Below are 25,126 nucleotides of genomic sequence, written 5' to 3'. Positions count from 1 at the left end.
AACTACAACTCTCCTTTTTGAGATCTCTCTTATTCCCAGATTTGTTTTTTGAGTTTGGGGTTCAGTTTGTTTTGATGCATTTATTGTGGCAGAACTGCACAAGAGCCAGAGGTTGAATACCATAGTTTTAAGAACCTGTATCTTTTTACACTAGTTCTTTTAGGTAATCGCATTTCTCTTCCAGGTACTAGATTTTTATTACCTCCCCATTTGTTCCTTATAAGCATAAAAGCTAGAAGATGGTGGCAAGTGAAAAGCCCTAAGGTGAGATTTTAAGTGCATCAGCTGTACCCAAACCCATAGTGGAAACAGCACGTCACTAGATGTAAGTCCATTTTAGTCCTTGGCCAGGAACTGCCACTGTCTTTTCTTGACTAAAAAAGAGGTTTTGACTTATAAAGAGACCGAGCAGAAGTCAGGAACTTCAGGAGCCCTTTACAACATAACTAGTGAATGCCTGAAAAGAGGATTCATTTGATAGAGGATCCCTTTAGTTAGTAAGCTTTCTAGTACTTAAAAAAAATGATCTCGTGGTCTGATATGTAAGGCATTTGTTTCAGAATACTCTGGGTTGGGGGGCAGGGGAGAGTGAACAGGAATTTAGATGAACTAAGATTTACTCTGAATTGATAATTATTGAACCTGGGTGATGGATTCACAGAGAATCATGTTTGAAAATTTCCTTAATAAAAAGTTACAAAATATTCTTTGAGGTACAGGTGGTAGTTACACAGTAAAATGACTGGTAAAATACAGTGAATTTTGTCATTCTGGTTGGTTTCTTCAGGATTTATGTCTTAATATTCAATTCTGTAATTTTAGGCATTAGCTAGAGAAGACATTGATGAAGCTGTACATGTGATATTATTTAGAGAAAATTATGTTGTGAAGGTAAGAGTTGGCTACAGACTGTGGACCCTAAGTGTGTTCTAGGTAAGCAAGAGTGCTGCAGAGCAGCATGGCCAAGAGGATGTTACTGTATCACAGAGCTTCATTTTGCTGGGAGAAGGAGCCTCTTCTGATTCATTTATTTGTACAGCATAGATCTGAGATTGCACCACCTCCTTGCAGGATCACAGAGAGGTCAGGATTCCTAGATCTGGCTGTAAGGGATCTGAGAGATTGTTCTCACTGCTTCCCCTATTTGTTCTAGTACCGAATAGAAATTCTTTCTGACTAAAACTCACCTCTTTTTCATTTGTTCCCACATCACATGGAGATATGTAAAACCATCAGAAATAGTATTTAAGGGTAATGACTAATTAGTACTGAGAGTTACTATGAAATTAATAAAGGAGTTTTTTCTTTTTCTTTTTTTGTTGGAGAGAGGTAGAGAGGGAGTATGAGGTGGGGGGGGGAGATTTTTTTTTTTAAAGATTTACTTATGTTTGAGAACGAGAGTGTGAGTGGGGGGAAGGGAAGAGGGAGAGAATCTCAAGCAGACTCCCCACTGAGCCTGCAGCCTCATGCTGGGCTTGATTTCATGACCCTGAGATCATGACCTGAGCTGAAAACAAGAGTCAAACACTTTTTTTTTTTTAAAGATTTACTTATTTATTTATTCATGATAGACACAGAGATTGAGAGAGAGGCAGAGACACAGGAGGAGGGAGAAGTGGGCTCCATGCTGGGAGCCCGATGTGGGACTTGATCCTGGGACTCCAGGATCGCGCCCTGGGCCAAAGGCAGGTGCCAAACCGCTGAGTCACCCAGGGATCCCCAAGAGTCCAACACTTAACCGACTCAGACACCTCAATGCCCCAATAAACTTAAAGGAATTTTAATTTAAATAATATATTCATTTACTTTAGAGAAAGAGTAAGTCAGGGGAAGGGCAGAGAGAGAGAGAAACTTCAAGCAGACTCCCTGAGGACCCCTATGAGGGACTCCATCTCATGACCTATGAGATTGTGACCTGAGCCAAAACCAAGAGTCAGATGCTTAACCCACTGAGCCACCCAGGTGCCCCAAAGGAATTTTAATTTAATTTAATTTAATTTTTTAAGGAATTTTAATGAGTGAAGTTTAGTGTTAAAATGATACTTTAACATTTGTATTGTAATTTATAATTTATAAAGGAAGTTCACATATATTCTCATTTGAGCATCAAAAAAGGTAGGTGGGATTGCTCTTCTGTAGATTCAGAGAGAGGCCCTGCTGGAGCAAGTCTAATGCTCTATTATACCAATTTTGTCACAGACTTTACTGATGATGGAGGCTGGAGACATGCAATGGGTGATAGGAACTCTTTGAAATCTTTAAAAAGAAGCAAGAGGTTCATGAATTAGAAATAGTTTGGATGTGGTGTAATTTGAAGGCACACTCTGGTTTAGAACTTTTTCTGGGTTCTTCTTCCTCTATGCTCTCAGGTTCTCTTCCTGAACTTTACTATGTTCTTCAGTTATCTTATGCGAGGACCTTGTGACCTGAATATGTTGAGAGCTTAGGAGTGGAAATAAGTGTTTCCTCCCCTTACTCAAATGAGGGTAAGTGGAAAACTTCTTAATAATTTGTTTTCCTTGTTTGTATCATTTCATTAGAGATTGGATACATATTCTCAACATCTGGATATTTTTAAGGAAAGAAGAAAAGAGATGTTACATAAAAAATGATTGAAAATGTTGCAGAGCCTCTTCAGCAGAGAATTACAGACAATTTAATACAGAGGGTTGGAAAAAATGAAAGAAAATTTTAAATATTTTTAAAAGCACACCAATAAAAGGGTACTGTGAGGTTTTTTTTTTTAATAAAGTATAATTTATAGAATCAAGCCAACATTTTCACTGGTTATTCAAACAGTCCTAACATTTTTGTGTTTATGATGAATTCCTGGAATTGTGATACACCCTACACATTTTTAAACTTGGAGTTTCAGAAGGAGAGAATAGAAGTATTGATTTGGAACTAGATTTATTGGGAATGCTTTTAGGTAAATGTAAAGAGAAGAGCAGCTTAAACCGTAAGGACATTTATTATTTACTTAACAAGAAATTGAGAGGTAGGTGGTTTTCTGGTGGGTTCTAGCAGCATAACAATGTCATTAATCACCCATGTTTTTTCCTATAATTCTTTTCTGCTATCTTAATATTTTCAGTTTTTCCTCATCACCCTTATATTTGTAAGCACATTTGATTACTTACAGCTTCAGGTGTTAGATCTGTCTGTGCTCAAGGCAGGAAGAAGGGGTAAGGAATGGTGCCAGGGTACCCTTTTCTTATACCTGATCCCTTGATCTGGAAGCAAGAAGAGTCCCCAGAAACTCCTAGCAGATTTCCCCTTAGGTCTCATTGTCCATAACTGAGTCACATCACAAGTGCTGGGTAAAATCTTAAAAAAAAAAAAAAAAAAAAAAAAACGTGCATGAGAGAGCATGAGTGGGAGTTGGGAGGGGCAGAAGGAGAGGGAGAAGCAGACTCCCCGCTCAGCAGGGAGCCTGATGCGGGACTCAATCCCAGGACCCTGAGATAATGACCTGAGCCAAAGGCAGATGCTCAACTGACTGAGCCACCCAGGTGCCCCTAAGTGCGAGTGGTTTTATGTGACAATAAATTCAGTGTAAAGTCGACTGACTTCTAAGAAATCATCTGGGCTCTTAGGCTATATTAAGGAAGGTGGTACTTAGAGTGGGAAGCATCAAAACCTCCCCTTCCCCTCACCATTGCTGTCTTGTCACTCCTGATTCACACTGTAGAAGGGACCTTCACCAGTTGCAGAACCATTTAGAAGAGGGTGGAGGCTTGACAACACTTCATGAGAGGAAGATTAGGAAGGAATATAGGATATTTAGCCTGAGGAAGAGATGACAGGAGAGAGAATGAAAACTTTAAAAGGCTGACATATTGGTGATGGATTAGATAAATTTTGCGTTGCTTCAGGGTAGAGAACTAGTATCTCTTCCTGGCAGTGACAAGGCAGATTTCAGCTCTGCCTATAGACAGACTGGTGGTAAGAATGACCAAAAGAGCAGAAAGTTCTCAGATTATGGCTAGTTGATGACTTCAGACTAAAGCTTGATGATTGCTTCTCATCAAAGGTGATGGGCTCTCATTGGAGTCTAAATTACTTCTGAGGTTTCTTCTAACCCTTTGAATCGATGATTTTATATAAAAACAGAATAAAGCATTTGGCTCTTTGAATCTTGCAAAACATGTCTGTATGCAGTGATTTGCTCTTAGGTGTGATTTTTTCTTTCTAAAGGAAATTGTATTTGGAGACCTTTATGATACTGAAGTATACAACCCTTTTTATATGACAAAAAAGGACCCAAATTATGGAAAGGTAAGTGAGATTCATTCATTCATTCACTCTTAGAAGCTCTAGGTTTGGGAGAAACCTAGTCAATTTAGAAGTCTTGTAATTACTCTGTATTCATTAAAAAATCTACAAAAGCATTTCCTCTGAGTTTTAGAATAGGAACCCGCAGTAATTTCACCTACTGAGGAATTTACAAGTGTGTGATAATCTTTCTGTTCTTTCATTTCTCCACTCACATTCAGCAAACTGGAAGACGAGGAGGGAGAGGAAGACATGGACAGCGAGTGGAGTGGGGGTGACAGGTGTCACAGAATCAGGGCAGGGAGCCATGGCCCAAGAGGCAAAGCTTCTTTCTGTGGGAGGCAGAAGGAGGGATTCAGGAAAAGCTGCCCAGAGAACCAGTAGTTGGGCTTATAATACATTTACACATTTTAAACTTGCCAATATAGGAGTTAATTTTGAGTTGAAGGTTCCAGTTTTTTACTCCTGTGTAGCAAAAGTAGCCAGCTGGTATTATAAGTCATTAAAAAAAAAATGTGTGTGTGGCTCTGAAGAGGGAAGTGCTTTGTTTTGCTTGTTCCAGAAAACAAAGGCAGATCATTGTTACGAAGATAAGAAGGCTCTTTGGCCCTGAGAGACTCACTAATATGATGTTGGTCAGTCATTTTGCTGCCTCACTTATTCAGGAACTGTTTACCTCATACATATTTTGGGGACCAGTATTGGGTCAGGTGTATGGGGGAAAGTAAAGAATGGGAAAATGGCCCCTAGTCTAAAGCCTATAATGAGGAATGAGGAGGAGACAGCTACCTTTATCTGCAATCTCTGTACCCCAGTGTCTCAACACTCATCCATACTGAGGCTCACCTGCCCTCCTGTTCTCACGGACCCTTAAAGACTGGTCGTCAGGTCTCCCGGTAGCACTCTTACTCCCAGGCCACTTAGGAGCACTGCCTTGTGCTCCTTTTTTTTTTTTTTAAGATTTTATTTCTTTATTCATAGAGACACACACAGAGAGAGAGAGAGAGGCAGAGACACAGGCAGAGGGAGAAGCAGGCTCCATGCAGGGAGCCCGATGTGAGACTCGGTCCTGGGTCTCCAGGATCACGCCCTGGGCTGAAGGCAGACGCCAAACCACTGAGCCACCCAGGCATCCCCATCTTGTGTTCCTAAAGCATCCTGATATTTCTCATGACTAGATTGTCACTGTGTGTGACTTTTATTCTAGACTGAGAGGTCCTTGAGGACAGGAGCTCAATGGAATGTGGCGTACGATGGTGTCAGCAAATATGTATTGACTGGTACAGTGATGCAGTAGGATTCTTTTTTTTTTTTTTTTTTTTTGCAGTAGGATTCTTGACAGAGTTTGTTGCTTTTATCTGGATGATAGAGGTCAGTCACTTATGGCTCAGTGAAATGTCCTGAAGTAAGACAGATGACATTTCTTTCCCTGCTCTGCGGATTGACATTATTCATGGTCCTTATTCTTTGGTGTACAGTAGGATCATACTTGAATGCTTAAGATAGATTTAGCTTAATACAAACTGTACTGGGATCCTCAGAGTTATTTTTCTTGTAGGTTATGATCTCATCAGTTTGTGATCCTCTGTTTAGAAGACAGCAAGAAGAAAAAAAAAACAAGAAAAAAAAACAAGAAGACAGCAAGAGATGGATGAAGAGAGCTGTTTTTTAATATAAGACAGGTACTTTTGTGATCACTGGGCTTTATTTTTTAGAGATTCCTAATTGTCCAGTGATTTCCTACCCCAAGAGTGACTGGAGTTGACTTTAAGAGTGTTTAGATTTTTTTTTAAATTTTCCTGTAGGAAAACGATATATATTAAAAGAGTTTATTTTTTTTAAAGATTTATTCATGATAGACACAGAGAGAGAGAGAGAGAGAGAGAGAGAGAGAGAGAGGCAGAGACACTGGCAGAGAGAGAAGCAGGCTCCATGCCGGGAGTCTGACGCGGGACTCAATCCCGGGACTCCAGGATCGCACCCTGGGCCAAAGGCAGGCGCTAAACCACTGAATCACCCAGGGATAACCCATTAAAAGAGTTTAAAAGACAGAGAAGGCCAGGCTTTATGCCAAACTGCCCCAATTCATTTTACTCTATATAGTGTTATTCCAGAAGAGCAGCATTAAGCCTCTGCCAGGTCTGAAACAAGCAAAACTCATAGAAAATGCAGGTAAGGGTGCACTAACTAACAAATCTTACACTCTCCATAGTTTTGCCTTTTACAGAATGTCATATGGGTAGAATCAGACAGTATATATAGAGCCTTTTCCAGGTTTTACTTTCATCCTTAAAGGATGTTTCCAAAGGATTAAGAATGTTTGGTTGGCAATTATTTTCCTTTGACACGTATCCTGCTGTATTTTTAAAAAATTCTACCCAGAAGATGATTTTAATCAACATATAGGAGCTTGATAAAATCCATTCACACTTGTAGGATAGCACCCCACTTTTAAAAGCTGGTCCCAGGGTACTAACTGAATTTCCCAGTGAATGTTACTAGTAGCAAATTTATTTGTCTTCTTCTTATGATAACACTCCAAAGATTTTTTCCCACACATTTTATTTTTTTATAAGTGTTTTAATCACCCAGTGCTCATCATGACAAGTGCACTCCTTAATCTGTATCACCTATTTAGTCCATCCTCTAACCCGCCTCCCCTCTGGTAACCATCAGTTTATTCTCTATAGTTAAGAGTCTGTTTCTTGGGTTGTCTGTTTCTTTCTTTTCCCCCCATTGCTCATTTGATTCTTAAGTTCTATATATAAGTGAATTCATAAGGTATTTGTCTTTCTCTGACTTATTTTACTTAGCATGATACTCTCTGGCTTCACCCATGTTGTTGCAAGTGGCAAGACTTCATTCTTTTTTTATGGCTGAATAATAATTCCATTACACATGTACACACACACACACACACACACACACACACCACATCTTCTCTATCCATTCATTTCTCAATGGACACTTGAGTTGCTTCCATATCTTGGCTGTTGTAATTAATGCTGCGATAAATCTGTAAATGTAGGGGTACACGTGTCCCATTGAATTAGTGTTTTTGTAATCTTTGGGTAAATACCCAGGAGTGCAGTTGCCAGATCGTAGGGTAGTTCTATTTGAGGAACCTCCATGCTGTTTTTCACAGTGGTGTACCAATTTGCATTCCCACTAACAAGGTAGGAGGATTCCTTTTCCCTCACATCCCTGCCAATGCCTGTTGTTTCTTCTGTTGTTGATTTTAGCCACTATGACAGATCCAAGGTGATAGCTCATTGTAGTTTTGATTTGCATTCTGATGATGAACATCTTTCATGTGTCTTGGTCATCTGTATGTCAGGAATAAATCCCTCTTGGTTGTGGTGAATAGTTTTTTTAATGTATCATTGGATTTGGTTTGCTAATATTTTGTTGAGGATTTTTGCATTTATGTTCATCAGAGATATTGGACTATAGTTTTTTTTTTGGTGATATTTTTATCAGATTTTGGTATCAGTGTAATGCTGGCCTCATAGAATGAATTTAGAAGTTTTTTTCCTTATTTATTTTTAGAATAGTTTGTCTCCTCCCCATGTTTTAAGTATAGGGCGTCATATTTTACACTCTTTCATTTTGTGAGTTCCTTGACTGATTTTTTACAGAAATACTCATTTTTACTGCTTTTGTATTTCCTGCCTTCATACTGTCATTTGTTGTTTTTCTTTTCTTTTTTTTTTAAGATTTTATTTATTTATTCATGAGAGACTCAGAGACAGAGATTTAGGCAGAGGAATAAGTAGGCTCCATGCAGGGAGCCTGATGTGGCACTTGATCCCAGGACTCTGGGATCATGCCCTGAGCCAAAGGCAAATGCTCGACCACTGAGTCACCCAGGCATCCCTGTTGTTTTTCCATTCAGTCTCCTTTAATACTTCTTGGTGGGCTGGCTTAGTGGCCATGAACTCCTTTGGTTTTTGTTTGTCTGGGAAACTTATGCTTATTCATTATTTTTAAGTAGGGTCCATGCCCAGCTTGGAGTCCAACCCAGGACTTGAACTCATGATCCTGAGATCAAGACTTGAACTGAGATCAAGAGTCAGACTCTTTTTTTTTTTTTTTTTAATGATAGTCACAGAGAGAGAGAGAGAGAGAGAGGCAGAGACACAGGCAGAGGGAGAAGCAGGCTCCATGCACCGGGAGCCCGATGTGGGATTCAATCCCGGGTCTCCAGGATCGCGCCCTGGGCCAAAGGCAGGCGCCAAACCACTGCGCCACCCAGGGATCCCAAGACTCAGACTCTTAACCAACTGAGCCACCCAGGCACTCCTGTCTGGGAAACTCTCTCCTCCTAGTCTTGTTGGATAGAGTATTCTTGGTTGCAGGTTTTTCCCATTGACTTTGAATATATCATGCCACTCTTTCTGATTTGGAAGCTTTCTGCTGAAAAATCCAGTGATGTGGTTTCCTTTGTATGTAACTTTCTTCTTTGGTATTGCTGCTTTAATATTTTTCTTTATTACTATATTTTGCCATTTTGATGACAATATGATCTGCTTTTTTGATTTTGTTGGGGGTTCTCTGTGCCTTCTGGATCCAGATATCTGTTTCCTGCCCTAGATTAGGGAAGTTTTCATCTATTATTTATTCAAATGAATTTTATGCCCTCCTTTCTCTTTTCTTCTAGTAGGACTCCTATAATACAATTGTTATGTTTGATAGTCACTGAATTCTCTAAGTCTGTTCTTGTTTTGCATAATTCTTTTTTCTCTGTTTTGTTCAGCTTAATTACTTTCCATCACTCTGTATTCTAGTTCATTAATTCATTCCTCTGTTTGTTCCAGCCTGTTGTTCATTACATCAAGTGTGTGTTTCATTTTGTTTATTGAGCACGTTATCTCTATGTTATTCCTTATCTCAGTGTTAATTATCTCATAGATATCTCCATTGTTTTCTCAAGTTCATTGTGTATTCTTTTGAATATTCCTTTAAATTCTCTATTAGCCGTATTATTTATCTCTTTTGCTTAGATCTCTGGCTATGGCCTTGTCCTATTCTTTCATTTGGGACAAATTTCTCTGTCTTCTCATTTTGAGAAGATTCTATGCTTGTTTCTGTGTGTTATAAAAATCAGCTACACCTTCTGTTCTTGAGGGTAATGGTCTTATGAAGAAGAGGTCTATAATGCCTTGTTGTGCAGTATTTCCTGTTCGCCAGGGCCTGACACTTCCAAGAGTGTCTCCAGTGTGTTCTCTGTGTGCTCTACTCTTTTGTCATGACTACTTTATCCTTCAGGCCAGTCATCTCCAGAGGCTCTCTGCCTGTTGTGGGGAGTGTTTGGTCCCTGGCCTGAATGTGGTGTGTTATAGGTGTGCTCTGGTCTGCTTGTTAAATGATACCTGTCACCACCACCCTTGGAACTGAGGCTCTGCAAAAACTCCTGGGTCAGGAAATGTGGTATGGGCAGAAATTTGGACCCATCTTGTGGAGGAGGAAGCCTGATGCACTGGGACTAAGGGAAGCATGACTTCAGAAAGGGCAGTTCCACTGGAGCACAGGGTGGGGCAGGGGTTGGTGTAAGCAAGTTAGGTAGCAAGTGTCACGGTTCTCACAGGAGGCCCTGTGCTCATGCTGAGGGATAGGGGAGGGAAATGGTGCTTGCCAGTTCCTTTGTTCCTGGAGGGGCCTGTGAATGCTGCCCCTTTAGGACACATTCTGAGATAAACAACTAATTTCCCCACTGTGTGTCCCAGGTGCTCTTCAGATCACTGTTTCCATGCCCTATATCTGCAGGCTGGTTGCCATGCCTTCTCTCTAAGAGCACCCCCAATGTCTTCTAAGCTCTCCCAGAGCCAATTATGCTGACTTTTATTTATTTATTTTTTTCCAAGTATGCTGACTTTTAGAACTCCAGGCTTTAAATCATGAAATTTGGCCACTTCTGCTTTCCAAGCCAGTTACTGTGGGGATTCGTTTTCCCCCTGTGGGCCTCTGTTAGTCTGCCTCTCATCCTTCTCCACTACCACATCTCCCTTCCCACTGGCCACAATCTGTTTCTTTCCCAACCGAGTCTCTTCCTACTTTCTTTGATGCGGCCTCTTTTCTACGTTTATTTGTGGAGGTTGTTCTGCCAGTCTTAAGGTTGACTTTGGGGTACTTAGGATGATTTGATAGTTATCTAGTTGTATTTGTGGGACAAAGTGAGCCTAGGGTCTTCCTCTGCCACCACGTTCTCCTTCCTCCTATCCTACTGTCTTTTACTCTTTCAGTTGAAAACTCAGCTGCTAGTCTCACTGTTGATCCTTTGAAGAAAACTATCTTTCTCTAGATGCTTTAAATTTTTTCTTGTCTAATTTTCTGTAGTTTCATATGATGTTTCTAGATGTGAATTTTCTTTTATTTATCCAACTTGGGATTCGTAGGTTTTCTTGTACCTGTAAATCGATATCTTTAATTAGTTCTGGGACATTCTCATTTTATTTTTGTTTATTACCTTTGCCATATTCTCTCCATACTCTCTATGGTACTCCAGTTAAATATATTTTAGATTTTCTCACTGTATCTTGTCTTTTTGGATACACCTTTTTGTGTGTATTTTTTATCTTTTTTTGTTACTTTATACTTGATATTAGATATTTTACTAATTATCTCTTCAGTTGTATCTAATAATCTTTTGTTAAGCTCATCAGTAAGCTATTTTCAGGAGTTATTTTTATAGTTCTAGCATTTTATTTCATTCCTTTTCAGATAGGTTTGGGGAAGGCTGTCTGAATTCAGGGTCTGGAAGGTCTCCATCCCCTACCAGGGACCTTATCCCAACGCACTGTTTGACTTGCTTACTACTGAGAGGGAGGTGTTGAGAGCAAGGTTAACTACTCAACTGCTAAGATAGCAAGGTTAACTACCCAACTGCTAAGATAGCAAGGTTAACTACCCAACTGCTAAGATAGCAACCATACCTGGGAGAAAAAAATCCACCAAGGATATGCTGGGACCATGGAGGAGTCAGTCTATACCCTGCTACCCAAGGTTGGCAAGTTCCCCCAGCAGAGAAGATAGTCAGAGATTGCCAGCTCATTCTGAGAAAGCTCTTTCCTCTCTGAAATTGTCCAATGACTTTAAGATTATGAATTTTTTTTAAGGGTGGTGGTAGTCAATATTCTGTTTTTCTAGTTGTTGCAGCAGGAGTGTTGGCCTGTGCAAACTTGTAAGTCCTAAACAAAAAGTAGAAGTCCTGTTGTGCTCTCTTGATATTTCCTTTTTGTCTCTCATCCTGGATTTTGCTGGCATGAACAATGCTACTTTCTGTTTCCAATTCTGACTTGGAAGTTTTATGTTTTATTTCTGCTATCTTGGCTTCTTTATAAATTTTAATATTTTAATTGAAACATCAATGATTATGATTATGATTATTATCCTCCAGGAAGGCAAAGGCTATATTTCCTCATCCCCCCGTTCTTGCTCCTCAGCTCTTTCAATGGTCTCCTCCCCTTTAGTCTGGTATCCTCTGGGGAATTCTTCACCTTGCAGCTGGAGGAGTCTCTCTGAAATGATCAACCCTCTCTAACTGAAAACCCTTCAGAAGTTTCCCATAACCCTTACAATGAAGTCCAGACTTTAACATAGCACATTAGGTGCTGTCTGGGTACTGCCATCCTTTCTATCTTCATCTAAAAAAAATTCCTTTCTCTTAAAGAAAAGAAACTACAAAAAATCAGGGTCAGATCAGCACAGTTATAAGTGCCTGAACTGCCACACTGGTTCATGCCTCTGCCTCTTCTTTGCATTGCTGGCCATCCCAACCCTGGCAAAAGAGGAAATTATCACCTGGGGATATACTGCCACACTCTCCATTTGCCTTTTCCTACCCCAGCAAGCCCCTGAGGGCAGGGACTGTGTTGTCTTTATCTTGGTGTTCCCAGCACTTAGCTGGAATGCAGTGGAGGATGAGAAAATGCTTGTTGAAGGAAGGAAGGGAGGAATGGAGGAGTGAATGGAGGAATGAAGGAGAGGCTTATATGCTGTGATAGGCCTGGGCTTCCCAGGGCAGGGATGGGACAGCCCTGGGGAGACCCTCAGGGAGGATACACCTAGAGGTGCCTCCACATGGCTGCTCAGTAAAGTAAGGACTTAAAGACAAGGTGGCTATATTGGAGTTTAATTACAATTAATTACAGAAAAACAGAATCCTTTTTTTTGTTTTTAAAGATTTTTTATTTATTTGACAGAGAGTGTGCATGTATAGTGGAAGTGGGAGAGGGCAAAGCAGGCTCCCTGCTGGATGCAGGACTCAGTCCCAGGAACTGAGCCAAAGGCAGGTATTTATTATTTATTTTTATTTTGTAAAAAGATTTTATTTATTAATTCATGAGAGAGTGAGAGAGAGAGAGAGAGAGAGAGAGAGAGAGAGGCAGAGACACAGGCAGAGGGAGAAGCAGGCTCCATGCAGGGAGCCTGATGCAGCACTCGATCCCAGGACTCCGGGACTGCGCCCTGGGCCGAAGGCAGGCGCTAAACTGCTGAGCCACCCAGGGATCCGAAGGCAGGTGTTTAACCAACTGAGCCACCCAGATGCCCCAAAAGCAGAATCCCTCTTACATTAAAAAAAAAGAAAAAAAGAAAAAAAAAAAGGCAGTGGGGAGCGGGTGGCAATTTTGTAGACTTGGTAGGTTAGAAAGCAGTGGTCTATTATGGGAGCCATGGTCACTGTCTCAGCCCATTTGACTGCTATTACAGAACTCCAGAGACTGGGGGCCTTATAAATAAAAGAACTTTCTCATAGGTCTGGAGGCTGAAAGTGCAGGAGAAGGTGCTGGCAGATTCAGTGTCTAGTCCTTAGGTGGCACCTTCTTGCTGTGTTCTCATATGGTAGGGGGGGCGAGGGAGCTTTCTAGGGCCTCTTTCATAGGGGCACTCATCTCATTCATGAAGGCCATGTCCTTGTGACCTACTCATCTCCCAAAGGCCCCACATCCTAATGCCATCACACTGGGGGTTAGGTTTCAACATATGAATTTGTTGGGACCATGGCAGTCAGAAGGACAGCCAGGCTGCTTAAGGGACTAAGAGCCATGTCCTCTCCTCTTTGGGACTTTGTGCCTTTCATCAGAGCTGCCTTGTGAAGTTGCTTCCTTTCTCCGCACACTGGCTTTCTCTGTGTTCTTATGCATGTACTGGAAGATGGGTGCCCCAGGCCTGCCTGAGTTTCTAGTGTGAGCACTCCAAGACTGCCTGGAAGTTACCTGGTCCCACTTACAACTGTAGGGACCAAGGCTCTGGACCAGGTACCTCAGCCATGGGCAGAGAAGGGTCACATGACTCATGGTCCATCTAGTGGTTGTGCCAACAGGTGTGGGTGGGGCAGGCTGCCTGATGGACAGCCACCAAGTGATGTCTACTCAGGCCTGCCTTTTCATGAAGTGAGTACTGAGTTTGTAAAATTAATGTTCTGTTCAGACAATTATTGAACAATACAATTGTTTTTATGGAGTTACTTTTTAAAAAAATTATTCATGAGAAACAGAGAGAGAGAGGGGGAGAGAGAGAGAGAGAGAGAGAGAGAGAGGGGCAGAGACACAGGCAGAGGGAGAAGCAGGCTCCTCGCAGGGAGCCAGATGTGGGACTTGATCCTGGATCCCAGGATTACGACCTGAGCCGAAGGTAGGCGCCAACCACTCAGCCACCCAGGCATCCCTGGAGTTATTTTTTTTATGTTTTTCTTTGCAGTCCTGAAAAACTTACCTATACAGAAAATAAATATCTGCCTGATAAAGAGAACAAGACTACCGACCTACGAATAAAAGGGATGAGAAGAATTGTGTGGTGAGCAGAAGAGATCTTGGGGGCAAGGGGGAAGATCAGGTGGGTGGCAAGAGTTTGCAACATGCACAGGATAGCAGACCCTGATATTGAAATCTGAATCATTGACAAATCCCTCCTCCCATGGGTTCTGCAGGGCAGAGAAGGCAGGAGCCAAAGAAGGGAGTGAAAAAGAGGATGCAGAAGAGGCTTTATTTTATGCACAATGATGGGTTTGCTTCTCAACTCTGTGCTGCTGCATATGGGCAGCCCGAGGCAGGGAACCTGAGGCTCTAGAAACTCAGAAAAGGAGCATTTTGGTGAATGCTGGGGGGGACAGACTATGCCCTTTTAAGATGAGAGAAACCCTGGCCACAGTGTTCTGCCCTCTAAGATTTCTTTTCTCTTCTGCCATTTTTCTAGCATTCATACATCCAAACCAAACCAAAAGATTTGTTTTCCTTAGTAGTCATAATAGGTGGGGATGTTCTGAAATGAAATTTATATGAAAAATTAGGCCAAATGACGGTTTCAATACATGAAGGTTTTTGTTTTTTTAAAGATTTTACTTCTTTGAGAGAGATACAGAAAGTGAGCATGAGCAGGGGGAGGGGCAGAGAGAAGAGAAGCAGGCGCCCTGCTGAGCAGGGAACCCAATGCAGGGCTCCATGCCAGGACCCCGGGATCATGATCTGAGCCAAAGGTAGGTATCTAACTGACTGAGCCACCCAGGCAGCCCCATGAAAGTTATTTCATATGTAAGCTTTTTCCACACACAGGTTGCTTTTCTTTTTCTTTCTTTTTTTTTTTCAAAGATTTTGTTTATTCATGAGAGACAGAGAGAGAGACAGAGGCAGAGACACAAGCAGAGGGAGAAGCAGGCTCCATGCAGAGAGCCCCATGTAGGACTCGATCCCGGGACCCTGGGATCACGCCCTGGGCTGAAGGCAGGTGCTCAACAGCTGAGCCGCCCAGGGTCCTATCCACACACAGGTTTCTTATTAAAAGCTCACAATCTGATTGGCACATGAATAGCTCCTGCTCTCTCTTCCCTTCCACCCTCTTATCTCCCACATCCTATATCCTAATGCCCCAGGGTGAGGACACTTCCAGAGAAGCCTTTAGGTACTTGGGAACTGTAAGGGTTCATGACTGTCTGGGGTGCAATGGATCTTTGCGTTCACCAGCTGCCCCCCTCTTGCCTCCAGCACATAGAGGACGAGGGACTAGTTCTTCTGCATAGCATGAAAATCTTGTGAGATAGTTTATGACCTAAGTCCTACCCAATCCCACTGTTTTCCCCAGTCTCTCAGAGAGAAACAGATTCTCTATATATGGTAAGTTTCCATACCACTTTCCTCAGCAGTTGTCTCTGTGAATAATTCTGAGAGCCAAGCCCCTCAGTCAGTTCTGAATGGGACCGCAGTCAGCTCAGCTCTTCTGGCAGGTAACCTAACCACTGTTACCAAGAGAGTCAGAAAATGGACTGTGGTTTACACACAAGAGAAGTTTCTCGCTCAGGTACCAGAATGGGGTAGATTGGCAGGCTGTTCCTCTTTGATGCAGCCTTTCAGGACTCTGATGGAAACTTTGTCATCTTCAGTGCCCAGATTCCAAGGCTGCCCTGGGGAAATCATTCCTGTCAACCCGAGAAGGTAAGAGGGCCCCTCACTGCTCTCAGCACAATGGCAGGGAAAGCAAGTGTTTTGTGGATAGCTGGTCATCTCTGTTCCACCAGTAAAAGGTTAGTACCATGTGGAGTCCAAAGATATGGAAAGCCTTGGCTGGGAGTTGAAGACATCAGAGGAGCAGGGGAGCAGGGAGGGGAAGGCTGCTTGGAAGGTCTCAGCTCAGGGTTGAGTGTTGGGTAGGATCCTCCAAGGCCTTCCTCCCTGCCCCCGTAAGTTCCTCTTCCCTACCCTACACTTAGCCTTTCCCTCTGTTCATAGGTTTGAGGAACCAGACAGTGTAGACCGCAATCCTGGGTGGCTGGGGAAGGCCAGCAGAGGCAGGGGGCACAGACTGTGGAAATAAGAGTGATGACAGCAGAGGTCCTGGGGAGGCTGCTGGGGCTCAGGCGAGGCTGCCAGGAATCGTGCTAGCTGTGAGGAGGCCACTGGCAATAAGTCTTCGCTGGGCTTTAGTTTGTAGTGTCTGCAATGGCTAAAATGCTGCCAACAGGTTTCCTCTCTCCAGACATGTGAGAAACAACCAAATAATAATAGTTACCATTTAGTGAGCACTTGTGAACTGGGAACTGTGTGAGGTGTTTTATTCCATGTAAAAGTTTTCACAGCAAGATGGTAATATTATCTCATTACACGAAGCATAGAGGGGGTTCAGCAGCTTGTTCAAGGTCAGCTGCATAGTCTAGATTCCAGGTTCAGGCCCTCTGGTGCCAAAGCACTGGGCTGCTCACCAGAGCACACTCCCTCCTCGCCCCTGTAATGTCAGTCACACTGCTCAGGATTTGGGTCCCTTTCAGAGGGTGGTTATCTTGCTGGTCTGCCACAGTGTCCTGATCCTGAAGAGCACTGAGGGAGGGGTTGGCGCTTGCTGGGCACCCCTCAGGTCTCCTCAGTCCTTCCCTGGGGGATGCAGGTAGGCTAAGGACACACCCCCTTCCCTTACCCTTCAGAAAATTGGGCTCACGTCTCAGGAGAGAACTTGGTTTCTTAAGGGACAGTAGCTTCATTCCCAGGTCAAAGTGGGTGACTGGAGTTGCTAGGAGTACGGACATTGAATGTGCTCTAAAGTTTCCTAGAAGTTGTCTGACTTACATCCTGCAGGCTCCTCTATTCTGAATCTGAACGGAACCCTGACATATGTAGACACGGAGAAATGGCTCTAGCCACAGTTCAGCTCAGTGAAAATTCAAGTCTTGGGAAAAGGATTATTCTGTAGCTCGAGTCACAAGTAATCCCAGAGCTGGTTTTAAGCCAGCCTGACCCATCAGTAACGGCCTCAGGCTTTGGAGGTCAGCCAGTCAGAGGCAGACATGGACATCGACCCATACCTGCCTCCGAGACCAACACATAACTTGCTTCCCAAGACCCTATGGGAGACCCTGTATGAGATCAGTGAGGCTGTGCCTGACTGGCCAAACTTTTACCTTAATATGTCCAGTTGTTTTGGTTTCAGATGTTGAGTGAGCGTCTCTTCTGTTGACAATGGGGCCATATTTCTTTTACATCTAAATTTTAATAAGTCAGTGCCCAGGATTAATACCTGGAATGATGGATTTTTCTTTTTTACTTGAATATTCTGGGTTATGTTTTCTAGCTTTTTTTTTGCCCAATGATTATGTTGAGACAGAAACGGCAGCTGGGGTGAGGGACATCGGAATCTTTCCTCACACTCCCTGGGCATCAGGGCTCCTGCAGCCTGCATGGTTCTTTCCAAAAGACAGATCCTTGTCCCGCTGTACGCATTAACCCAGGGACTTAGTGGGTAAGACCTTATTTTTATCAATATTCAAAACAAATTTCATACTCCAAATCCAGAGCCCCAGCAAGCAGCTCTGAGAGGAGAGGTGATAGGAGGGAGAGGTGTTGCTGGAGCTGAGGCTGAAGATGCGTAAGTTACCTCTGAGTTTCCTGCTCACCCTTGTGAGCAGAAGGACCCACAGAGCGCAGGAGTCTAGTGGTCAAAGAACCCAAGCCCCAGAGTCCAGAGCAAGTCAGAGAGGCTCCGGGCTCCTAGGCGCTCCCCCTCCCCACCCAGTCCTTGGATTTTACTACTGTCAGCAGAACGGAATTGGTTTCATCACAAGGAACCCCTGAACTTACCTTTTTGAGCCTTTTAGGTGGAAAGTAAATCAAATTTGCAAAGAAGTTACATTCATAAACATATTTTTATTCTCTTTCTGTACATATTGGCAATGATAAAGCTTAAAGATGCATGTCCTATGAAATATGCAAAAACAAGGAATTTACATAAATAATTTATACTTCAGAAAATTAAAGTTGAAAAATATTTCCATATCATTAGAGTTCACAGTATTTAAAGTAAATCAAGCTTTCCCCTTTATATTTCAAACTCTATTGTCTCAGCAGAGATGACAAAGTCTAACCGGGAATAGAATGATCAAGTCTGTGTCTTCATTCAGTGCACGAGCAGACCTACTTCACTATCAGGCTGTGCGCACGCCCAGGCTGCAGTGTTTCTCCCCCATCCTCCACCTCCTGAGCGCCTGTGACCCAGCACAGGTGGAATGGCTACCACCTGACGGGGCACATTCGACCAAGTGGTAGTGTCTGGTGTTCTGATGCCTCATTTCCACTTAATACTTTTTATAGCCCTGAAAATGGAAACCCCGGCATCTAAACACAGCCAAAGATGTTAACACTAATACAAGGCACTGTGCTATGGGTTTGGTTTATTTATAGGAAAGATCATGTTTGCATAGATTGCTAGCAATTTAGTGTGCAATAAAATAGCCCCGGCGCGTGTGGCCTGTGATGGATGAAGCTGTGTGGTGCTCCTTCGGCCCAAGAGCAGCACCGTCCGTCTGGCTCTAGCCCCAGCCTTTTGGGCAGATCCCTGAGGCCCCTACAGGAGAGTTTTTTGCTCAAAAAGCTGCAGGTCAAAGCGGACCCAGACCTCCCCAGTGGGGACCTCATGCAGCAGCAGTCGGCGGGTTGTGGGGCCTTTGCTTTCCTGTTCTGTGCGAATTTTTGCCACTGGAACTTCAGTACGACCCAGGAAATCTGGTGAATAGACATGTGAGAGTCAAAGTTTCTTCTTTATAAAAATTGTTAAACTACCCCAGGAGGAGTGTCTAAAAACATTCTTAAAACTTTCAAATTCAGAACAATTAACTTCTTTTGCTTAGTGGCTATTCGATACTGTGAATAGATGCATGCAGAACGAGAGGACTTTGGGAGGGAAACTGCTTCTGAAACTGCCTCTTTGGGATCCAAGGCCCTTCAGTCAGAAAATGTGTCACCCTCTCAGTAGGTGCTGGGAGCAGGGCTGCTATTAGGAGTGTAGGTTGTGACTGGGGTCCATACTGGAAACACACTGGAGGCCAACCTTTACCCGTGAGAGGACCTCCCCCAGCTCTGCTTCCCACATGAGCAGTGGGTGCCCATGGGGTTGTGTCATTTTCCTTAGGTGTCATGGGGTAAAAATAAAGCCAAGTACCCTGGATCTAGACCCCAAATTTTAGAGTATTGGGGAAGCTCTGGATTCCCTGGTCAATTTATACTTTACCATCTGGTGAAAACTGATCTCTGTCAAACATGGTGAGACACAGCACATCTTGGTAGAGATCCTTAATAAAGAACTGGCAGTTAAAATTCCATTTGGGATTGAGTGTGTCCGGGAGGGTTCTGGTGGTATAGCTCTGGGAGCCCATGCTGATTTCACAGTATGGATTGCTCTTTCCTGAACAAAAACAAACCAAAGATGCATGTGGCATGTGTAAGTAAAATAAATGACAACAGGACCTTCCTTGAGCAGAGGCAGGATCCAAACGGATGCTTCTCTGTAAACCATGACAGCAGGAGCCACTGTCGGAGCCTCGTGGTCTCCGTGTCCCCAGTGCTGACAGCCTCATAAGCCTGGGAGCAACTGTGTGGGCTCTGACACCCAAACTGTTTCCCCATGAGCTTGGGCAAGTGTCAGTGCAACTTCTCAGAAGCACTGAGGAGGGAGGCACTAGTACTTATTGGGAAAACACAGTGGTCCAACAACCATCACTTGAAACACTGATTTTTAAAAAGGCATCCCATTATTCAACGTCCAGAAGAGTCCTCAGCAAAGAACAGGGTAGTTACCACATCTGTTGAATGAGAGAAGCATTTACCATTTGGTTTACAGGCTTTTAATTCTGTAGCTTCGATGACCTGCACCATCAGACGCCCAATGCCTGAGGTCTTTTGAGAGCGAGCTACAAAAGAGGAAGGACAAGTCTTGTTAGTTTCTTCTCTGAGCATGCAGGTGGTGCGCTGATGATGCTGCACTGTAGGTACAGTCTAACCAACCCTAACACGCCCCAGTGTCCCCTGCAGTGGCACCGGGCCTGGCAGCCCAGCATCTGGCTGGTCTGTGTCTTGGCCCAGGCTGTCACCTGCTGTGATATCTTGTCCACTGTTTCTGCCTGTCTGCATCCTTACCTGGCCTTGAAGATGCACGCCCAACTCACCCCCCCACCCCCCGCCCTCTCCACACATCCATTATCCCCAGCTCTTGAGTGTCCTGCAGCCTGCGGGTTCAAAAATTCTGAGTCCTAACAGTCTCCTCTGCCAGGAGAGGCCGCTGCAGAGCTTGTGTTGTTTATGCAGCCTTGTATTAACCCTCGGTTGCCTGGCAAATGGTAATACTAATAAAATAATACATTATACCCATTCAGCATTTAAAGGGCAGCCCGGGTGGCTCAGCAGTTTTGTGCCACCTTCAGTCCAGGGCGTGATCCTGGGGACCCAGGATTGAGTCCCACATCGGGCTCACTGCATGGAGCCTGCTTCTCCCTCTGCCACCCCCCCCCCCCACCCCCCGGTCTCTCATGAATAAATAAATAAAATCTTTAAAGAAATAAATAAAAAATAAAAGCAGTTAACATTTATTGGATACTTTGTGTTAGGCACCTGTGCTAGACCTCTACAGAAGTTTTATTTAAGCCGTACCTTATGCCATATGGTAGTTGTTTAGAACTGCCATCTCCACACACCAGAGAACAGAGGCTGAGAAAGGACTATAACCTGCCCGTGTCACAGAGGCTATCCGTGGCAAGGTAAAAAATTCACCACCAGGTACTAAAGTCTGTTAGCCACCCACCATCTTTCCAATTACATGTAAACATGTCAGCTTATAAAGCGGTTTCACTTAAGATTTTGTTCTACTTGAGGGTGTGCTCCAAAACCTTCCATATGGAGGGAAAGAAGTCTGTGAACTCAGATTATCTTGTAAATATGAAGTGAAGCAGGTTTTGCCCTCAAGGGTTTAAAAATGAACAAAAAGGCTGGTTGGTGAGCTACTGATTTTTCAAAACTAGGGCAACTAAACTTTCTCTATGAGAAGTGGCCCCAGTTCCCCTTAAATGCAGGGCGGGGCCGTATTCATCTTTAGAGGCCTGTTAGGACTAGCACAGGGCTTGGCACAGAGTAAGTAATAAATGTCTAGAGAATTGAACACATAGAAAATGCATAACCGTATGTACAGACATTGATGTTAAGCAAAACTAATAGAAAAACTCTGATTTACATCTTTTACCAATTAAGAGATTATTATATGCTTTACAAATCATTCAGTTGTTGATTTTTTCAATAGCAAGCATTTTAAGTACCATTAAAACACGATGCAATCAGCAAAGGCCAATTTACACATACCTTTCAAGAGTATATAACAAAATTAGGGAAACCTGAATAAAAAAAACAGAGTTGCAGCTATAGCAGCCAGGAACATGAGAGGGAGGACTGGATAGGGAAGGCCTGGGGGTGGGTGTGGGCAGGGGTTCAGAGGCGGTTTGTTCTGTCAGGCAGTGGTGGTATGGGCGAGGCAGAGGGAAAAGGAGAAGAGGGGCTTCGTAACAGGTAATACTGAGGATGCACCCTGAGTCTGGGCTAAGAATTTGTCCTTAATTTGGGAGGCAACAAGGAAGATGCTTAAGCAGGGAGATTCAGCCCTATAAGAATACTCTGGGAATGAAGGGGATGGGTGATGGGGCCCCTCGTGCTGGGGTGGAGACTGGAGGGTCTTAATGGGGCTGTGCCACCAGGAAAGGACCAGGACATGGAAGAGAATGATAGAAGGTGTGCAACTCAGCCTCTGAGAAGTGGAGCATGAGGGCTGAGAGATGCTTCTAGTCCATGTGGCCAGGACAACACTGCCATCCACAGAGCTGCTCAGGAGGAGGTGCCAAGGTGCGAAGCCCAGCAGGTGGCCGGGAGAAGTGAGGTGTATGTAGAGTGTGGTGTCAGGGAAGCAGCCCAGCAGGACTTTCATGAAATTGAGAGAGAGGCTCAGGCAAGGGCGGAGCTCCAGGTACAACGGGAGGAAGATCCTTGACTTCCTGCCATTGGGTGCAGGGGGCTCAGAAGGGGAGATGAGTCAAGCCCTGGGTTAGGTCACTGGTGTCAAGTGAGGGAGCCATCTGCACAGGATAGGGACAGCAAGTGGGATGAAGGGCTGGTGATGGGGAGGAGAGCCTTGAGATCCAGGTGCTGTTGTCCAGAGAGGGAGGATGGGTGGATGTGGAGGAGGGCTGGGGCAGAGGCTGCGGTCAGAGAGAAGGCACAGAGCTGAAGGCACACAGGCCACAGACGTGAAGTTGGGTGAAGCAAATGGACCAAGCAGAAGTGGGCGTGGTTTTGCAGAGGACCCTCCTCCTTTGCCGCAGACAGAAGGGAGGTCCTGGGGCTGGCACTGGATGCTCCTCGCCGCCGTGTAGTGGCTAGGGGGCTCAGGGAGTTCCCACGGGCGGCAGCAGCCAAGTGGGCTCTGCTGTCTGGTCCCCCAGCAAGTCTGGTCTTTCAGGCTGTCCCTGTTTAGTGCCCTCACTGCAGGGGCAGCAGCAGCTTGTGTCCTGAGGGTGGGACCTCGCCCCTCCCTGGGGTCCCCTGGCAGCTGCTCCCAACTCCCCAGGCACCACCAACTACCTTGATAAGCTTTTTCCCGTTTCTTCTTTTCCGTATCGATGTACTGCTCAGATGCCGCCTTGATCTTCTGGACCCAGGCAGTCCTGGAGAAGCAGAACACAGCCTTGGGGCGGCTTTCCCACACACCTCACAGGCTCAACCAGGAGCTCCAAAGCTCTATGCTCCTTCTTCACGCCTGTGCTAACCTTGGCTTTGACAAGTTTCCAATCATAGACCTAATATTAGTTGAACTGAAAGACTTATTTGCTAGTTGAAGATCAAGCTGAGACTTTCTAGACAGTTACTGCTTATAAAACACCAGGCACTTGCACTGTGCTGCCCTGCCCCCCCCCCCCAATAGAAGATGCAGTGTGCCCCATCAGTGGCAATTCAGCATGACAGAGGGACATTCTACTGAAATCAAAGAACCAAGTGCACTAGAAAAGGAGGAGCACCCCCTCCACCCCCGTTTGCCATCACAGAGGTGCTGAGCTCCACTACAGAGGACGCATGGCTGGCCAGAGAGCAGGAGCATGGTGCTCCATAGGAGGAGGGCAGATATTCTGGCTGGAGCACAGGTCATGTGGGGTGGGGGAAGGGACTGCGGCTGAGATGCACACAGGGGGCCTCAGAAACTGGGTGAAGGTGCCTGGACTGCTGCACAGGGGATTTTAGTAGGAAGCAAGATGCTGGATCTCCCATTTTGGAAGATCCTAAGGAGGGCCTGGAGGCAGGGACACATGGAGAGGTGATCGTAGCAACCCAGCATGTCTACACCAAGGCTGACCAGTAGACTAGGGGGGTGGGACTGGTTAGGGAGCTTGGACATGCAGAATTAGCAGGACCAGAGGTGATTTATGAGAGGGAGATGTCCAGGCTTCAGGTAGGTTACACGTGGTCAGGACTGACCTCTCGTTAATGTTGTCTGTTCGAAGGGTGTAGACTCGGTCAATGTGAGAAATGTGGAAGACCGGCTCATCGCTGGAAGGGTCCGTGGGCAGTTTCACCAAGACTTCATTCAGGAAAATGGGCTGAAAGAGGGTCAAAACACAGGCAGTGAGACAGGCCAGAACCCTCCTTCTGTTCTGAAGAACCTGGTTAAGAAGCAGAGAAGGGTCTAACTTCTTGAGGCTTTTACTTAGGGAAAAAGAGACTGTGTCCATTTTGTGGAAGAAAACATCTTGGGCAGATCAGAGGTTACTGGACTGGGGACAGGAGCTCACAGGACGTGGTCTCTCCTCTTCTACCTACACTTAGCACTCTGCTTCAGCTTCAGTTCCAAGAGACCTGATGCTGAATGTGGACAGAGGTGGGATCACACGTCACGTCTGCCAGGAAGGAGGCCAGCAGCTACAGCTGGAATCCAGCTGTCGGGGGCGGGGGGAGCAATGCGGCTCAACCACCCTGGGGCTTCCTCCCTGGGAAATGGAGGAGTGACCCACCTGGAGACGGGGAAGGAGGTCCTCGAGGTGAAGGAAACACCTCGTTATGCTCCTGATGCAACAGCCAGGAACGTGACACTTACCGTTTTATACATTTTGAACTGGGCATTGGACTTAGAGCTGAAAAGCTTCTCAGAGCCTGAGGAAACAGCGAACTGCTTGACCATGTAGGTCAGAAGCAGAAAGTCGTTGAAGAGGAATCCGTGTAGCTCCTTGTTGCTCTTGGTTTTGTATAATTTCCCACTGTGCAGAAGCTTCCGGGGCCCCAGGCAGTTGGTGAGTGAGTTGAAAATAAGTTGCTTAAAGAGAAATTGTAGCATCATAAGTCCCAGCACAAGCCTCCCCGGGCCCCTTGAGAGGCCGGTGCCCTGGACCTGAGGTGCTGTGGTACAATCTTCTGGTTCAGAATGTGGCTGTAATCATTCACCTTGACACAAAAGAGCCTTGCTTTTTTTTTTTTTTTTTTCCTTCAGAGTTCAAACAACTGGCATGGTGAAAATGATTACTTATATCCACAGAATAGGGGTTTTATAAATTAATTCAAAAAACTCAAAAGTACCAAATTTCTCTCTATGAGAAAGGAAAATGAGAACCCAAGAAGGGGCAGGATGGTGAGTCCACGGGGCCTGGGCTGAGGCATGTCCTGGCCACAGTAGGGGAAGGCCTGCAGCTGGTTCCCCACCCAGAGCCTGCCTAGTGGCACCCAGCTCAGCACCCCAGGCCTCACCTCTGCAAGACCTTCACACTGGACGTGCGCCTGGATCCACTCTAGTCGGTCTGAATTTTCTTTTTCCCGAACTCCTTCATTAACTTGGGAACAAAGCTCCTCTGCTTGCTCAAGAGCCAGCTTTAGGGAGGAATGGTCTACATGATTCTCCAGGGTGTTCTCCAGAATCTGGAAAAGAGTGGGCTGCATCATCTGGGAAGTGGAGTGTCTTCCACCCACCCACCCAGACGTTCTATTGGCTGCTGTATGTGCTGCGTGCTGGGCACTGGCTAAACAACAGTAAGATAATTGTTTGCCCTCGAGAGGCTCATAGCTCCAGAGTTCTGGGGGTG

The 25,126-nt window shown here is 44.7% G+C and overlaps 2 protein-coding genes across 16 annotated transcripts in view; one reads left to right on the top strand and one right to left on the bottom strand.

The window, feature by feature from the left end:
- Positions 1-19,128, top strand: part of LOC140601641 (protein FAM228B-like) — a 48,928-nt gene extending 29,800 nt beyond the window's left edge. For 2 of the 6 annotated variants that reach the window (XR_012004638.1, XR_012004637.1), the window contains exons 8-13: positions 2,370-2,486; positions 4,198-4,278; positions 5,834-5,957; positions 13,975-14,070; positions 14,609-14,749; positions 15,650-19,128. The gene's annotated coding sequence lies outside the window, so the exon portion shown is untranslated. Of the gene's footprint in view, positions 1-2,369; positions 2,487-4,197; positions 4,279-5,833; positions 5,958-12,476; positions 12,567-13,974; positions 14,071-14,608; positions 14,750-15,649 lie in introns of all 6 variants that reach the window. The other 4 variants (XR_012004634.1, XR_012004633.1, XR_012004636.1 and 1 more) reach the window with 4 other exon arrangements.
- The window catches only part of ITSN2 (intersectin 2), a 128,951-nt gene continuing 121,705 nt past the window's right edge, over positions 17,881-25,126 (bottom strand). For 9 of the 10 annotated variants that reach the window (XM_072770876.1, XM_072770880.1, XM_072770872.1 and 6 more), the window contains 7 exons: positions 24,795-24,962; positions 24,151-24,366; positions 23,535-23,656; positions 22,647-22,729; positions 19,856-19,939; positions 19,261-19,434; positions 17,881-18,755 (listed from right to left, as the gene is read on the bottom strand). In XM_072770876.1, the coding sequence (XP_072626977.1) occupies positions 18,598-18,755; positions 19,261-19,434; positions 19,856-19,939; positions 22,647-22,729; positions 23,535-23,656; positions 24,151-24,366; positions 24,795-24,962 (1,005 nt within the window). In that variant the 3' untranslated portion in view covers positions 17,881-18,597. Of the gene's footprint in view, positions 18,756-19,260; positions 19,435-19,855; positions 19,940-21,377; positions 21,410-22,646; positions 22,730-23,534; positions 23,657-24,150; positions 24,367-24,794; positions 24,963-25,126 lie in introns of those variants that run through there. The other variant, XM_072770881.1, reaches the window with a different exon arrangement.

The sequence above is a fragment of the Canis lupus genome, chromosome 12 (genome assembly GCF_048164855.1).
Source record: "Canis lupus baileyi chromosome 12, mCanLup2.hap1, whole genome shotgun sequence".
NCBI classification, from domain to species: domain Eukaryota; kingdom Metazoa; phylum Chordata; class Mammalia; order Carnivora; family Canidae; genus Canis; species Canis lupus.
This window is presented reverse-complemented; position numbering and strand designations above follow the sequence as displayed.